The sequence below is a fragment of a genome, unplaced genomic scaffold (genome assembly GCF_019419815.1).
Source record: "Pyrus x bretschneideri cultivar Hongxiangsu unplaced genomic scaffold, Pyrus_bretschneideri_v1 Contig79, whole genome shotgun sequence".
In the NCBI taxonomy this organism is placed as follows: Eukaryota; Viridiplantae; Streptophyta; class Magnoliopsida; order Rosales; family Rosaceae; genus Pyrus; species Pyrus x bretschneideri.
In genome coordinates, this window is record NW_025999819.1 from 206,550 (window position 1) to 224,648 (window position 18,099).

Genomic DNA, 18,099 nt, shown 5'->3' on the forward strand with positions numbered 1-18,099 from the left:
TTTTCAAACCAAATTGTCTTTATAATAACTATGTGGATTTTTACATGTCACGTGGGAACAGTTACTAATAAGCAAAAGGGGTTTTTGAACTTTAATCCTTAAGAAGATTAAAATTTAATAAAAATCTGGGGTTGGATTGAATATTGATTTTAGTCCCTTAAAGTGTACTTAATTCAAATTCATATTATGTTTTTGTTTTTATATTTAATAGATAACTTATGTAATGTTATTACATTAAATTTTAAATTTATTATTATAAACATTTTAATTCATTAATTTTATTGAACTTTCTCAAATTAGTGTACCCGAACGTCTGTAACATAATATATTTTATTAAATTAGTGTACCGAAATGCCCGTACCTAAATATATTGTAGTGAATTAATGACACATAAGAAAATATGTAAAAACATAAGTGTACCGAAAATTCCGTACCTAACTATGTGATACTAAACTAGTGTACCGATATGTCGGTACCTAAATATATTATACTAAACAAATGTACCGAAATGTCCGTACCTAAACATATTATACTAACCCAGTGTACCGAAATGTTCGTACCTAAATATATTGTAATGAATTAGTGACAGATAAGAAAATATGTAAAAAAAACAGAAGTGTACCAAAAAATCTCTACAAAATTATTTTCTTATACAAGATGCTTACCATAATGAGAATTACAATTTATAATATTTTCATAAAATTTAAATTCATAAAATTATAAATAAATAAAAAAGAGACATTAAATAGATATGGTGGCATTAAATAGAGTCTAGGGACTAAAATCAATTTTTAATCTTGTATAAGACATTTTTCTAAATTTCATCTTATTTAGGGATTAAAATCTAGTTTTCTATACGCAGAATGACCTTATTTTAAGAAGAAACATAAGAGTAACAATCAATATAAAAAGGAGTTCGATCATGGCTAGTACTAGTTCAAAAAATAGAGTTTATTTCAAGGTTTGGCTTGAGAGGAAGGAGGGAGAGCAATCGGGAGATACAAGAGAGGAGGAACAAGAGTCCCACATAGTTAAACGTGCAAATGGGTAATCAAAATTTTCATTTTATTTTTTTTAATTTAATAAGTGATTAAGAGTTTTTAAAATATGGTTTAGTGACATGACATAGCCAACGTATCAGCCACGTCATTTAGTTTAGAGGATTTGGTCTTACTAGCATTACCTTTCAACAAATCATCCTTATTATGGTTGCCATTGATGCGGTTTGCAACATTTTACCGGTTACATTAGCCTTGATAAGAAAGTACTTCTTAGGATTCAAATCGTTTGTATTTGACACTTTGTGTACGTATCTGTCTTGCTTGGTTTGGAAGTTTGCAATAGTGTCATTACCAGCAAATAGCAATACCATATCATGGACAATGTGACCATTAAAATTTATACCACTCAAATTCAATAAGTGGCCAACACATGTAGTCTAGAACATATATTTCGTCTCGTCATCAAACTGGTTATGTAAGTTCCTTAGACATGTATCAACTTTTGAATTATTGTTTATCCGTAAATTATACACCTTACGCCATACGAGCACTATTTTTGGTGCCATATCCTGAATATAGATTTTACAAAACTAAATTTAGATTTCTTCAAATTGGTGAACCCTAATTTCTTTGTTACCAATTAAAATAACTTTATACTTATCAACATGATGATGAAAATAAGAACAATTCTATATAGGTTGTGCTATCGACATACTTATTTTTACCTTTTACATCTCTCTCAATTTTCAATGGTCGGATTAAATGAATTAGAAAAAATTAATGGATAAAAATTAACAAGATTAAAATTAACAAAAATGTGTAAGAAGTAAAATAAAAAAAGCGAGTGAATGACACTACCCATCCTATATTTCAATAATTAACAAAACCTTTTTTTTTTTTTTTTACCCAACTTGGGTGTTGGGTGGAGAGATGGCGTGAGGGGAGATGGCCCATGTCTAAATGAGGACAATCTTGTACCATGAACTCGTGACCCTCATTTAAATCGACGCCGTTTAGTTTTCATGGTGTGGCTACCAAACTAAACAACGGAGAATAAATTAGTTATGAACTTGTCATCTATAAAAATCAAACTTAAAACTTGTCGCTTATATACTATTAAGTGGCAGCGCAAAAGAGAGTTAAGCCCCAATAATCCATTAAAGTGGTGAGCGGAGCTGAAACGTTTTGTGAAAGGTAAATTTTAGTTGAAAATTTACACTCGGTTCTGGGAAAACAAAGGTGAAAAATCTCTTCAGTTGTGACCTTCACTAGCATTTAGAATTAAAGAAACGAATATTAAAACTATCTCCTTTTTTCTTGGTCAACAAAGGAATATAAAGGAACAAAATTGTTAAGAAGGAACATGATAGCATGGAAACCTTATGCATTAGTTTAGCTTAATCAGCATCTGTATTTGTCCAACATATATAGAACTGTAATGCACTTGAATATATAGCGAAAAACAGATAATCCCGAACCACTTGCTTAGACGTCCAAATCTTATAACAGAAAGAAACACAAGTGATTGAAGTTGAGGAAATACATATCAATAAGTAGGAATTGTTGGATCAGCCTTCTGAGCATACGCATGAATTCCGCCAGAAACATTGTATACTCTCTTAAAACCCTGAACGTCACAAATCAATATTAACAATCAAGACAATTTCACAAAACATAATTTAATCAATATAACTAGGCTGGAAACAATAAATATTAACCAATGCAGTATGTATATCATGTAGCATCTTTCCCGGATACTGCAGAAACAGCTTTCCACTCGTTTCAGGCAGATAAAATCAAAACGAAATAAAAAAGGAAAAAAAGGGTTCGTTCTACTTTTTAAGGAAATACAACTACGGCCTGATAGGAATGGCAACATACACCTCCTTTCTTTGGCCATTGCAGATTTTCCACGGCTCCTTCCTCCCTCCAGAATCCAGATCCTTCCCTTCTTTTCATTCCCCTTAACTTTCCAATATTGAAACGTCCTCTCTCCTCCACAATCTCAACCCCTCTCTAATCCTTAACAAAAAAAAAAAAAAATATATATATATATATATATATATATATAGAAAGCCCAACCACCATATAACTTGCTGTGATTCAACATGTTTTTTTATCTAGAAGAAACGACAGAAATTTATTAAAACTAGCTAAGACCTTTCAAGTTGGACTACTTTACAAGTAACTATAGCTGAACCAAATTCATTTTACGGCTGCTAACACATCCATCACTATATAAGAAAGAGAATAATCCCTTAACTCATTTGAAACAGAAGCCCAGAGGGCTGCCAAGTATTTTACTCTACCCTATAGTTCCTCTACTCCCACTTCCTTATAATCCTCAAAAATTATTCTATTACGCTCCAACCAAATGTTCCAAAAAACTGCCAACACCAAACAGCCCCACAAAGCTTTAGCTTTCCTCCCATTTCCTAAAGCCTCAAACTTGGTGCTTAGAAGCTCGAAACAACCCTTTGGAATAACCCAACTAGCTCTAACTTCCTTGAACAATTTCCTCCACAGCTGTATCAAGTAAGAACAATGGAGAAAAATATGATTAACACTCTCCTCAGGTTTACACAAACTGCCAGAAGCGCACTAGAGAGCATCTAGACTTGAACAACTTAGATTGATGTAGCTACTAGAATTTTGAGAAAGAAAAGAAAATGCAAGAAGCACTAGGGAGTATCTAGATCCCACAAGGAAATATAAAAATAAGTAAGAGGGAGTATCTGGATCCCACAGTGAAATGGAGTCATCTAATTTAGTAGGATTCCATTTATAGTAAATAACAAAGCAGAGAGAACTGTACCTGTGTCTGCAACCACTTGGCAACCTGTAATGATCGCATGCCATGGTGACACTGCATTGTGGGACATGAAATGTCAACATATCGTACTGTGAAAACAAGGATTGAATATACAATGTCCAGTGAAAGTAAGCACTATAGGCAGCACATCAACCAATACACAGTTACATACACCCTTTGTTTCGAAAACTAAGAAATAACCCTCATACTTTAATAAAAAATTACACCATAAAAACTGAATCTGAAAAACCATCTCCTTATAGGACCTACTTTTCTTTCAAATGGGAGGAATGGACTTGCAAAAAATAAGGGGAATTCATATATAAGGTGTCATTTTTCATGAACTTGATTCTTTTCAAAAATCTCCCTCTCAAACCTCAAAATGGTTAAAAACCATCCCCTATATGTTCTTCACACACACACACACACACACACACACACACACACACACACAGATATACATATGTGGAAAAATAACACTAAGTTGGGTTCACTATGTTTCCTTCAAAGAATTTATAAAATTCTAAAACTTCTAGAGCGATTAGGAAATCTAAATTAGATAATATATTATACACAATACCGACTAGTTAATTTGATCTTTACTCTCGTTATCAAATTATAATTTTTTAAACATAACCTAAGAAGAAATATAAGGAATTCTACTTCATTCCTGCCGAAGCCACAAAGATAAAAGTTTATTATCATATTTAGAAGTTATGGTATACCTACCATGTTAACCCATGTTCGTGTTGTGCATTGGGTATAACACATATTACAGTATAACCAGAGTGAATATAAGTTATTATTCTGGGAAGATACCTAATCTAGAAACAAGATTAAGCTCTATTCCCACAGTGCCGCAGCCAAGTCTCCACCCACAAAAAGGTTGATAAAAACTTATATATATAGTTTCACGTTTGCAAATCTTTCAAAACAATTATATGTTAAGTTATTTTCAAACAAAAATATACAATATAAAGAGAAAACTGTTAGCGCCAAAGGTTTGTACCAACCATAACATAAGTATCCTTTTGAGGATCAAACTTCGTAGTTATTTCAGGTCCCCAGCTCCCAAATTGTTGAAGAGGAAGAACCTGGAAACCCAGCAAAGATGCTTGAGCTCTGTCAAACAAAGGTAATATAAGTAAACAAAAGAGAAAAGTGCTTATTGACCAGAGTCAAAAGCTCCTCCAAAGTTGTATAAACTATATACATACATACACACACGCATTACAAGGAATTTCACTGTGTTAGAAAGAAAAAAATAATAATAATCTATGACAATTTTTGCGCTTTCTTACATTATCTAACAGTGTATACATGAAATTGAGAAAAAAATATACATTCATATTATACAACATAAAAATTAGTAAAAAAACGGTGAATCTTAGTACAAAAACACAAACGATGCGCCAAAAAAGAAAAAAGAGCTGCAATCTAAAGTTAACTTTATCAAACGATTTCTTAACATAAGGATATAAATAAAAACTGAGGCATTGACCACTCAGAAAGAGAACAAATAGAATTAAATTTGAGTTTAGAGGATGAAGCTTTGACGTATTAGAAATCCTATCATTTCTCTCCCTCCACATAGCACACCAAGGGATCAGATCCAAACATCACCGCATTAATGCCTTGCCTTAGAACATTACAACCCAGAGTGGAAGCAAATTAACCACAGACTGGACCATAGTGTTTATCTAGTTAGAGAATACAATGGCAACAAAAATTAAGAAGTATGATCCACTGTCTCACCACTAGCTTTGCACATTAAAACACACTAATACAGATATGAGATTTCCTCAAATTGAGCAAATTCATAAATACTGCAATTTTCTACAGTTTTCCTCAGGTCCAGGTTACTGTTATAACTCATTTCAAATTTGAATTTCTCACTATAATATGACCGTAGATATGGATCAACCCACTACTCAAGCCTACCCCCAAATTCAGATACACATGATGAAAGAAACCATGTCATAAATCAAGTGCATTTCATTCATTTCTAAAAATGAAAACAGAGCATTCATAAAAAATGATTCTCTAGACAAACAGAAGATAAAATATCAGAGCATACACTTCATCAGGTTCTCGAACATCAATTAATTGTGCCTCATCTACGAAACTGGGATCTTGCATCTTCACATGAAGCTCCTCAGGTTTAATGTCTTGAAGTAATGATTCTTCCCTAACAGAATATGGTGCATGTACAGAAATAGATTAGTACACTCAAGTGTGAGTCAGCAGCTTGACTGCATTGTCAAGTAAGAGATTAGTAAGAGACATGCTTTTAGGACGTACCTCTCTGAAAGTACTTGCAATAAATGCCATCCAAATTGTGTTTTGCACCTTACAACTTTGTTCAAAGATGCACTAAAAGCAGCCTCCTCAAACTCAGGTACCTGGCACATTTTTGCATCACACAACTGTGGAATCATATTGGTTCAAGAAACATAATACATAGCAGAAATTAATATTCAGTGTATTTTTCCTATCAACTGTTTCACTGGCATTAATTTCAGATTCACATAGTAACACATCATCGTCGATAAATAATTTGAAAATCATTAAATTCATGTTCTAAAACAAAAGTCAAGGCAGGGTACTATCCATAAAGCAACATACAAAAAATAACAGTGCTTTAGAGATTGATTAATTAACGATGGTTTCAACTAATACTAAGTTTCTTTGGCTTTTATATTTATAGTCTCCCATACTACAAACTGTAGACTTTCCCTACAACAAATCAGACCATCTATCATGAAATGGTAGAGCTGAGCTAATCGAAAGGCAAGCATAAAAGATCTAAAACGTGATACTTGCAAGTGCCAGCTAGCGCAATTAGAAAGTCCCTTGGTGTTGTATCGATGGACCAGGGATAAAATCTCATCTATGTGTGAGGGGGTACATGGGATGGGAGAGGGCTACCTCCATGATGACCCCACAGGCCCATACAGCCTAGAGTGGACCGACAGAAGAAAGTGGTCGAAAACCTCTATCTTCTAATATGTATCAGATATATATTTTTTTATTTTGTATGAAATACACTTAGTGGTTATAAATATATAATGCTTCAATTTAGCATCAAACTGTTTCCTACATTTTTCATTTAGACTCCCTTTACGTGCAAGATATTGCAAAAGAGCTAGTTCCCCTAATATAAATAAATAACTCCTGTAAATTCTGCAAGAAATTATTTAGGAGAAGATAAAACACACTTCCAAGCAGGAAAAAATAACAGAATCGGATGGTAATTTTTGTACTCAATTCTATCAATGCTCCCACGATGTATGCAGTACTCAGAAAACCACAATTAAACAAGAAAGTAACTACAATGTCTCTGATGTTATATAAAACATTAAGGACAAATATTTATGTCATCAGCATACCATTTGCCCCTTTCTCACCCATCCAAGCATTCCCCCCTCTTCCTTGGATGGACATATTGAGTATTCCGTAGCAAGATCACTGAGATCCTCACCTGCATTAGCACAGCACAGCAGCGCAACAACCAAATTTAGAAGAGAATGTCAAACTTCAAATTTTGTTTCACGATTATGATTAAAATTTTTACAGGAAAAAACTTAATATGATTGAAGGAATTAAGGCATTCAACAATACTTGAAATCTCAAAGTTTCTGAAAAAATCACAGATCAATTATAAACCAACAACATTAGCATTGACCCCTTTAGCAACCAAAACTCACGAAAACAAACCTGCTGAAACTCTCTTCTGAAGATCCACAAGAAGTTCAAGGCTGTCTTCCTTAAGAAGCAAGTGCTGCACCAATATTTCCCTTCCAGTTCCAGAGCCGCTTTCAGCACTAAACGAAGCTGAAAGAAATACAACTTAGAACTCTTCCACAAAGAAATGCAGTGCCTGTATCATTAAAGGAGTGTGTGTGTGTGTGTGTGTGTGTGTGTGTGTGTGTGTCGTTTTCGCTTACCCGGAACTGGAAGCATGTTCAATCCGTTCAATCAACTCAATTCTAATTTTCATTTCCTTGGTGGGGATAATAGAGGATTTAATGGCATTACTATTCAGTATTTTGATTACCAAGTTTTCTAAGCAACAAGACATTTCAATACTTTCCATTTTTCTCAAACAACCATTGAACAACAAAATCTAAAACAAACCACCCAACATTGCATTTGAAGAAGGAAATAAATTCAAATTTATTTACGAATGGTTTGGTCACCTCACCTGTGCTCCTGGGGGGAAAGGGAGTACCCATCAGGCGCAGCGGAAGCCGCCTCTCGCGGGAAGAAGCGGGTTTGCAGGAGGTGTGAGAGAGAAAAGTAGGGTGACAGAGCGGTGCAAAAGTGGAGACTGTGGGGAGATTAGAAGGAGAAGAGAGGTGGAGGTTGGGAGTGAGAAGAGCATTCAGAGCTGGAGGCGCTGTTGCTATTGGTCTCAGATTACAAGAAGCTCTGAACATTTTTCGCCCTTCCCCTTTCAAAATTGATAGATTAGGGCTGAGGGAGATTTGGTTTCAGAGAGTACTGGTGTTCAAACTTCACTCACAATCTTTGTACATAAACTGCAGGTTGGGGTTGATGCTACTCTGTAATATTTCCCTTTGTTAAAGAATAATTAAACACAAATGGATTCGTTGGACCAAATGGAGAAAATAAAATTGAATTTGGACAAAACACATTTTTTTTTTTTGGCTGCTTTAATGGCAAAAATGATTCCTGTGTTATAGTCATTTGACCAATTTAATCCATGTTTCAAATTGGCCAATTTAATCCTCATGCTTATCTTCTTTAGTCAATTAAGAACATTTTATCTAATCTCTGTCAAAAAAAAATTATAACCTGTTTTATTTTATTTTTAAATATTTTAAATTAAATAGATAATATTATAAATAAGTTTATAACTATTTATGAATTTTTAACTCAGATTGGATAGAATGTCCTTAATTAGCTAAAAGAGATAAATACCATGACCGAATTGGCCAAGTTAAAAACGTGAGACAAAATTGGCACAATGACCATTTTGACATTTAAGCCATTGTTTTCTTCCAGCATTTCATTTGCCTTGTTTATTTGGCAGCACATATGGTAAGGCTTGGAAGGAGAATATAAATTTGGAATTTGGACAATACTTGCAATTTTGTCAACATTTACTAATTTTCTTAATTGTGTATTAATGGATTGTATGCACAATGCAATATGTTTACTTACATGGAATGAATTTGTAAGGAATGTGTATCATTTTCTTCACGTGTTTACTAACAACCAAGGATTTAAAAGGAGTATGTATAAAGGGGAGCTGTTCGTATTCTCATTCTTTCATATTTACGTTTCTTCTCATGATAAGTAAACATGTCCTTATCTTACGTTGTTGTAAAAATAGGTATGGGATAAACACACTCCCTCAGCTATCTCATCGCATGCCTTCATTTTTCAAGTATATCGTACCCAAAATCAACACGATCAATCTACTTTTGGATTCCTTTAGTTGTTGGTAAGCATATTCCTTGCAAATACTTTCCTTATAAATAAACTTGCTAACAGTGTATAAAGTATCGTTTCTCTCTCTCATACATAAATTACAATGTTGTATCCTTTCTTCCTCAACTGAGAAACATACTGATAACTCTGCAACACCTCACAAACAGTAGCTCGAACACTACAAAAGATTAAACATCACAAAGGAAGATTACATGTAACAGACTTACAACGAACAAAATAACTACCAAACTCCCTACGAAATCAAACTCCGATCTTTTCCCAGCCCAGTGTCTCCCTTGAAATCCTAGTTTTACTTACCTTGCATCCTCTAGGTCATGAATGCGCACATCGGGAACTTTACTTCATAGGACACAAAATTCACAATCAACCTTTCTTGTTCTCTCTCTTCGTATATGACGGATCTTCGTCTCTATAGATTGCGAATGAAGTTTCATGAATGGACAAATTGAAGGAAGATTTGTGAAAAACAAGTTCATTTGAGCAACATCAACAACATGCAATTAACAATTAAAAGGCGGAATCATGTTTATATGCACTCAAAAACAAAACTTAATCCATGAACTTCAAAGCCTAGTAGATAGGTGAACCAAGACTCAACTCAAAACAAAGTGAGTTGAGAAATCAATACCTTTGTAGATTCCTCTTTGCATAAGCAAAGGCTAATCACCCAAAGAGAGGGCCTTCATTCCTTGCATCCTAGATCCATGGATTTGGATGGATGAAAAGGTTTCTCCAAGTTCCCAAAATTGAGAACCTCTAATGATTCATCACCAAGGCATAATGAAGAAGAAATGAGTGACCTTGGAGGAGTTTGATTGCTAGATGATCCCTCCAAGGTGGCCGAAATTTTAGAGAGAAAGAAGAGCTTGTGTTCTCATCCTTTCCCCAAAAATAACCATTTGAATTTTAGGCTATAAAGTCCTTTATATAGTCCCTTCAAATAAGTGACCTAATGGACCAAAAGCCCTATTCTTCTAACATGGCCGGCCTATAGGTTTATTGGGCTTTCAAGCCCTTTGTTTATTCAAGTTGTCATACAACTTGAGTTAATGGGCTTGACATTCAAATCCTATTGGGCCTTGCGGCCCAAAACTAACCCGAGGTCTTTAACGAACTTACTCGTTTGATTAATTAACATATTAATTAATCCTAGCCTTAGATAAATAATTAAACCATTTAATTATTCTTACTCATCTCCGTTGTTTCTTCAAACTCTACCTTACTCGGTGAACGATCCATTAGGTTCCTTTTAGCGAGGCAGTGGGCGATTAAAACTCTTTCTAATCGATTGTGAATTGAAACTTACTTTCAATTCTCCCGTTAGTGATAATACACTTTTAGGACTTCCACAAACCATGGTTGACGCCTAGCAGCATGTCATGGTTACCTAAGCTAATCATAAGAGGTGGAGAACCTATTCAGTTTTAGGATTACAAATGCAATACGGTCTTTCTCTAATACAATACTCTTGACCACATTGTTTGGTTTGATAGTTTATTCATGTCTACTATCCAATGTGAGTCTTGTGCTTATATGATTACCTTGAATGTGATTTGGAACACATTCCTAAATCTCATTCATACTTTGGCCAAAGATTCTTAATGATATCATAGAGTATTCTCCCTCAAACAGTTTGAAGGTTAGAGATCCCTTGTTACGCATTCACTTGCCTCCATGGCTAAGTGGCTTAACCCCAACGATGCCATGGACACCCTCCTGATGGAGTGACTTTGACATAATCAAAGATTAAGGACCTAACCACAAGACAACTGTGATGCCTCAGGTCAAAAGACTAATTTGCATTATCCCAACCATGAGTTCTCATGTGACATGAATATGAGAACTCTTCGTTGATCGTGTTCAGTGAACTCATTCTCTATTGAGCACCTACGTACTTGTCTTGATGTCACACACACCAATGACTCGAGACTAGTCACTCTCCCTGAGAGAAGACATAGCACGTACTGATCTTAACGGACTGTCAATGCCCAATTGACAATCCTATGATCAGGAACGTTTAGGATGTGTCAACGAAAGAATGGTCTCATGAATCTAACTTCTTTAGATCGCATTCTTCCAATCACATATTCCTTGGACTTATCGTTTAAGCATATAACATTTATATGAGACGGCTCAAACAATAATCTTTGCCCTTTACATTTAAACTACATTAGTTTGAAATGTCCGTAAAGTATCATCATATGATTGGTTTTAGGGCACATTTCCAACAATCTCCCACTTGCACTAGAGCCAATCAGCTTGTTCATCAGTGATGATACCTCTTCTGTAATTCATTTCATAAATGGCTGAGTAGTAGGCCTAAACAATGGATATCTATATGTTATCCATAGAAGCAACCTTGAGAATAACGACGTCACCATTATACATGATTCTCAATCATGTGGTTCAGTCTCTCATTTGAGTTCGGACCTTGATGAGACCTTGATTCCCTGGCTTGAGCTATCGCCCCATTAGTGTCATACACTTTCTGGTTGGAACCGAATGGAGAGTTCATGAATGAACTTTCCCATCCAAACAACAATGTTGTAAGCTTCTATATGGCAATATATTTTGCATACATGATGGAACACATTAAAGTCATTTACTTTTAACGTTTCCACCCAAATATCTCTTTAGTCATAATAAAGAGATATCTCATTATCACTTCATTCATAATGAAGAGATATTCTATGATGGATTAGATTCATAATCTAATACATTTACGCTTCCATTACGTTACTCTAATTCTTCCTCATTCTTGAGGAATCCATCCTTAGTATTTCTTAAATACCTAAGGATTCACTTGACAGTTGCCATGGTTCTGATCCTGGGCTTGCACTGATATCATCTTGTACCGTTCTAGGTACAACTTATATCAATGTTTTCATACAATATGAAATACATAAATCACCTTTCTGCGTATGCATAAAGGATTCTATTTATGCATTATTTCTTTGGGAGTCAAAGGGTACATTCCCTTTGAGAATAACAACTTCCTAGTCTCACTAGAATTGTCATTCTAATTGAAGTTTATCATCATATGAGAAACTTCCTAGCATCTCTTGTCTATTTTAGGGATTGATATAATCCAATTATATCTTGAAATCTATCATTATAGATTTCCATCCCATGTATATAGACTATGTCTCCCATATACATTCTATCATTATAGAATGTTTAAAGTCATAACTTTAACGATGAAGAATTCCTTTCATTTTCAAAATTAATATATATCATGTATATATATTCTAATTCAGGAATATGATCAACTCCCACTAATCTTTTGTAAACCTAGTAAACAAAAGATTCATTTACATCTTTATGAGAAATCAAACAATTGATCTTTTCTCATAAGACGCTTATAGCTCCCACTAGCTTGCTAAGATCCATGATGGATGGATCTCTACAACTAACCTATCTTGTGATTTATAGTTTTAGACATATATTATCAAGACTATCTTAATAATGGTTTCGAAAACCCATATTATGTCCAAACCATTCAACTGAGACGGTTTATAAATCCTTCTGGACTACCTTGGAGCTTGTGGTATAGGAACTAGGTTGTCTTAGAAGTATATATCATATATATATGGGTAATTGATAATGTCCAACGAACTAAATCTTATTTATGTTCATTCTTCTCCTAATAGAGAAATTCATTATCTTACGATGCTACTTTCCTTGATATTTTTCAAGGAAATTAATTTAAAGTGTTACTTTTTCCTTGGATCAAATCTAAGGAGGTAAATACTTTAGACGTCTTACTCATCTACTTACATTTCTTGAATTCTTTGAAACCTTTTGCAAAGTATTCAGACTTGTGTTTATTCAAAATAAACTATACTCCAACCGAGAGTGATCTTCAGTGAATGTCATACAACATGAGTAGTATTATGTTGTGGTCAAGTGCCACTAACATCTAAGTGAATTAACCTCAACAACTTTGTGATTCTTTCTTCTTTCCAAAAGAATAAAGATTCGAACATTTCGCCTCTATACAATTTTAACAAGAAGGTATTGGATCCGGATCTAACGATCCAAAGCATCCATCTATGACCAACTCGTAACTTATGTTTTAGAGGTATCACAACTCAGTTGGGATTAGTCACTACCTTGCAACCTTTTGGGTTTTAAGCATCATTATATTCTTAAACAGTTAACACTACCACATCATCTCTACTACAGAGACAATTAATTAGATTACCATAATCTAATCATAAAGAACAATGTTTTGTCAAACAAAACATTCATCCATCTCTACAACTGTGACGGAATTATGTTCCTTTAAAATTGGGACGTAAAGACAATCTTTGGTTTTTTCAATTTCTTTGGTAGTTCATATGAGGAAGTAAGTACAATCCGCTTTCGCAGAGATCTATATTCGATTCACGTTTGGAATGTGAAGTACTTTCTCTTCTCTCATTAATCTTCTACTTCTTATTAGTACACTTTTACAACAATTGTAAAACATAGTTACTTATACAGAATCATGCATTCAAGTAGAAGAACCAACTGTGATGAACTTTTCAAGAACATTTTACAACATCTTCAAAAGGTGTGTTCTTGACACTTGCAAGACATTTCTTGCAAATACCCCTTCCAATGTCCATCCTTTCATAAAGAAAGTTTGTTCCCTTGGAGTTATTTTGCCTTCTTCATTTGACTTCCCTTTTGATTACAATAGTCATGGTCCCTAAACTCCCACTATCTCTCTTGAAACTTATTTCAAATGTGTTATACACATCAAACGATTTGGAGAGCGTGCGGTTATTGTTCACTATATAGTTTACAATAAACTTAGTGAATCATTAGGATAGGGACACAAAGGTGAAGTCCTTGCCTAGTTTCCGTCTCGTTAAGTGGTTTAACACTTCAACACTCAATGATTCAAAATCATCATAAGTTCATATAAATGGACAATTTTTGTCAACCAACCATTATGTTCTAAACATAATAACAAACTTTCAAGAGTTGTTCAAGGCAACTCTCATTTCTTCATACAACAATTTGTAAGTGAAGAATCATGGCACATAAAGTGTCCATGCCCTTGTGCTTACTTCTCAAGTTCCTTGTTTATGTAACAAAGAAACAAGCACTAAAGTTTGTGTTGATTAAGGGTTGTTCAAAGCAACTCTTATTTCTTCATACAACAATTTGTATTTTGAAGAATTATGACATTAAAAGTGTTGTCCTTCTCATGTTAGACTTATCTAACATATTCTTCCAATGATACATTATCAATAGGAAGATTGTGAGGATGAGACTACTTAGTTACATCTACAAGCCATTAAAGACAATCTATGGGATTGTAGAACTAAGTCCGGAAATTAAAGCATTCGGCTTTTCTTTGTCAAGTTTTGGATAGCGTTTGCAAATATATTGGTAAACAAATACATAACGAATATAAATTGATTGATTTTAAGCTATTTGATCCGGGTCTTTAAATCAAAATAGCACCACCCACTATTTTTGGCAAATTCCATATCCCTCATCGGAATTCGAGAGTTTTGTTGAACTCTTAGCAGGGTATGGGAGACTCACCATTACCAAGCCCACCTCAGAATTATATCATTTTGGTTAGCAAAAATAATGATGAGAGAATAACACTTTAGTCATTTACAACTCTTGTAATTACCCATCTAGTTTGGCCTCTAGAGAATGAATGCCTCAGAATTATATCATGTTGGCACCATTGCACTTAGTTAAGTTATTCCCACCATGCTTAGTTTATGTAGAGGTTCAAGCACAACCTCAGAATTATATCATGTTGGTCATACTCGTTGTCTACACTCACCTCATCATATGTTTATGGACTCCTCCTGGATGTAAGCACATACTTTGTACTTCCCCATTATAGGGTGAAGCCGGTGCATGAGTCATAAACGATTGGAGCCCACCACGGTGGAAGGCCTACGAAGAGATATTCAAAGCATCTCTCGCTTATCAACTTAATAATGGTTTGTTGAGGGTTTTAGGTCTCATCACATATAAACATACATTTTAATCCAATTAAAACATTTTGGTCCTATTACAACTATTGGTCCATTTGATTGATTTAGGTGTATATAATACTCCCACTAAGCTTTTAAAACGGTTTTTTAAAGCAAGAGTATATGATACTACTAACATAAGGTTTACATTCATTGATGGACTATATAGTTGCCTTAGGGCCTTAGGATGACTATGAACCTTTGATTCGATTCAACACGAGCCTAGTGTTGAATCTCGGTCTAGGGATGGAGATTGATTTTAGTTACGCGTTTAATCACATTAAGGCGTGTTGTCTTATTGGGCGTTGGACCCAACTACTCCAATTTCATGCATATCGAATAAAACAAGAAAGGAGTACTTCAAAGTAAATAAGAGCTTATGCTCTTTTACAACAATTGATCAAATCAAATTACTTTAAAGTAAAGAAGAGCTTATACTCTTTTACAACAATTGATCATATCAAATTACAACCAAAATTTAATCTACACATTCCCATAGTTCAAACAAATTTGAAACGGCCTTTCACATAGCTCAATTATAGTAGGCTTAGGTTCATAATCACCCTTTCTTTAATTAATTAACGCTTTAACTAATTAAACTTGAATGCAACATTTTCATTTGGTTTTTGTATCCATAGAATTGATTTAAATGGAGCTAAATGAAATGAAAATCCAATTCTCATTTAAAGAGACAAAATAATTTTGTTCTCTACCTAATTTGGGCCAAAATGCAATGACCTCAACTTGTTTGGGCCATAATGCAATTAACCTCAACTTTTGGGCTATTTTGCAAAAACTTAAACTTTTGGGGTCACTTTGTAAAAACACAAAAGTCCACTACTTCATGTAATTACAACTAGAACCCAAAAATTTCGACAAAAGCTAAAACTTCATTAAAGGAGCAAAACAATTTGTCCTTTTAGTGATTTTGGACTTTTACGTAAAAACGTAAACTTTTGGGTCAAAATGCAAATACACAAAAGTATCAAAACTTTATATAATTGCATAAAAGCCCCACAAGGACCCTAATTGAGTAGGGTGGCCGGTTTTGAAGCAAAGTAATAAAAAAAATTTCAAAGTTTTTGTAAGTGGGGTGTGTGTAATGGAATAAATCATTACACACCTACCCACTAAAATTTCTTTAATTTTTCAAAACAAATATCTAATATATTTAAACATAAGAAATATTTCAAAACAAAAACTTTATGAAATAAATCAAAACTTTGAATCAAAAACACCAAACCTTTTGTTCTTGGCAAGAACATATCAAGAACAATGAAGAACATTCATGAAAACCCATAAGAGCTCCATGAACATTCTTCACCCAAAAACATACCAAAACCACTCAAACTTAAGGGAAATAACATACAACCATACTAGGGTACATAGGGGGTTCCAAAAGTCACTTTAAAACACTTTTAACAAGTCAAACAAGAACCCAAAAATCCACCCTTTGGATTTGGCCGAATTTCCCCAAAAACATGGCACCAAATTTTAGCTCCAAAATTCATGCTCATATGAACTACATCTACAACATTTGAGATGGCAAATTTTCTAACAAAATTTACATTCAAAGAAGCAAGAATAAAGCTTGTAACAATTACAACATTCAAATCACAAACTATGAACTACAAAACCCAAAAGGATTCACCAACTACTAGACTTAGGCTCTTGGTACCACTTGAAGGAAGATTTGTGAAAAACAAGTTCATTTGAGCAACATCAACAACATGCAATTAACAATTAAAAGGCGGAATCATGTTTATATGCACTCAAAAACAAAACTTAACCCATGAACTTCAAAGCCTAGTAGATAGGTGAACCAAGACTCAACTCAAAACAAAGTGAGTTGAGAAATCAATACCTTTGTAGATTCCTCTTTGCATAAGCAAAGGCTAATCACCCAAAGAGAGGGCCTTCATTCCTTGCATCTTAGATCCATGGATTTGGATGGATGAAAAGGTTTCTCCAAGTTCCCAAAATTGAGAACCTCTAATGATTCATCACCAAGGCATAATGAAGAAGAAATGAGTGACCTTGGAGGAGTTTGATTGCTAGATGATCCCTCCAAGTGATAGGAGCATATTTATGCGACTTAATTAGCTTGTTCTCGTGCATTTATGTTGTGTTTACTTAGTTGTTTTAGTGTTTAAGGCCACTTTTGTGTATTTTCAGATTATAAGGCCAAAGTGTGCAAGAAGATGCAAAATTGGAGTCTTTTGGAGCGAAAGAGGAATGAATGAGTTGAAGACTTGAAGAAACGACGAATTCCTATGCCAACGATGAATTCTTACCAAAACGAAGAATCCTACTCAATCAAGGCTTCCTATTTTAGGAAAGTTGACCCTAAGTTTCCCGTTTTGGTAACCTTTCCTAATTCTAAACGTCCATATTTTCTAGCCACTTTATAGGCCTCGTATGCACTTTAGGACACAAAACCAAGGCCCTAGCCCTATTTCCCTTCCTAGCCGCACCTTTATATTTATGTTTTAATTTCCTATTTTCGTAAGCCTTTGATTTAATTTTAAATAAGCTAGGGTTTATTTTCTGAAACCCTACATATTTTACAACTTAGCCGCAAGTCCCCATACATTTTTCACCCTAAGCATTCTAAATCCCATATCAGCCGCACCATATACCTCTCATTCTATTAATCATTCAGCCATTCTCCCTAATTCTATTTACCATGCAGCCACCAAACATCATTTTGCTTCTCAGCCGCAACTTTCCCCCATTAATCCCACCAATTCATTTAGCCACTTTATTTTTATTCCCATAATTCCCATTAGTCCCGTGCCTTTCCCCATACAGCCGCAGT

General features: G+C 34.4%; 1 protein-coding gene across 1 annotated transcript; it reads right to left on the reverse strand.

Moving 5' to 3' along the window:
* Positions 1-2,368: 2,368 nt before the first annotated feature.
* LOC125472998 (rhodanese-like/PpiC domain-containing protein 12, chloroplastic) lies at positions 2,369-8,270 on the reverse strand. The gene is made up of 8 exons (XM_048575207.1): positions 8,018-8,270; positions 7,531-7,647; positions 7,203-7,294; positions 6,115-6,215; positions 5,891-6,001; positions 4,827-4,935; positions 3,817-3,867; positions 2,369-2,628 (listed from the first exon to the last, which is right to left on the reverse strand). The coding sequence occupies exons 1-8, from the start codon at positions 8,250-8,252 to the stop codon at positions 2,548-2,550; spliced, it is 897 nt and encodes a 298-aa protein (XP_048431164.1). The 5' UTR covers positions 8,253-8,270; the 3' UTR covers positions 2,369-2,547.
* Between the last annotated feature and the right edge of the window lie 9,829 nt (positions 8,271-18,099).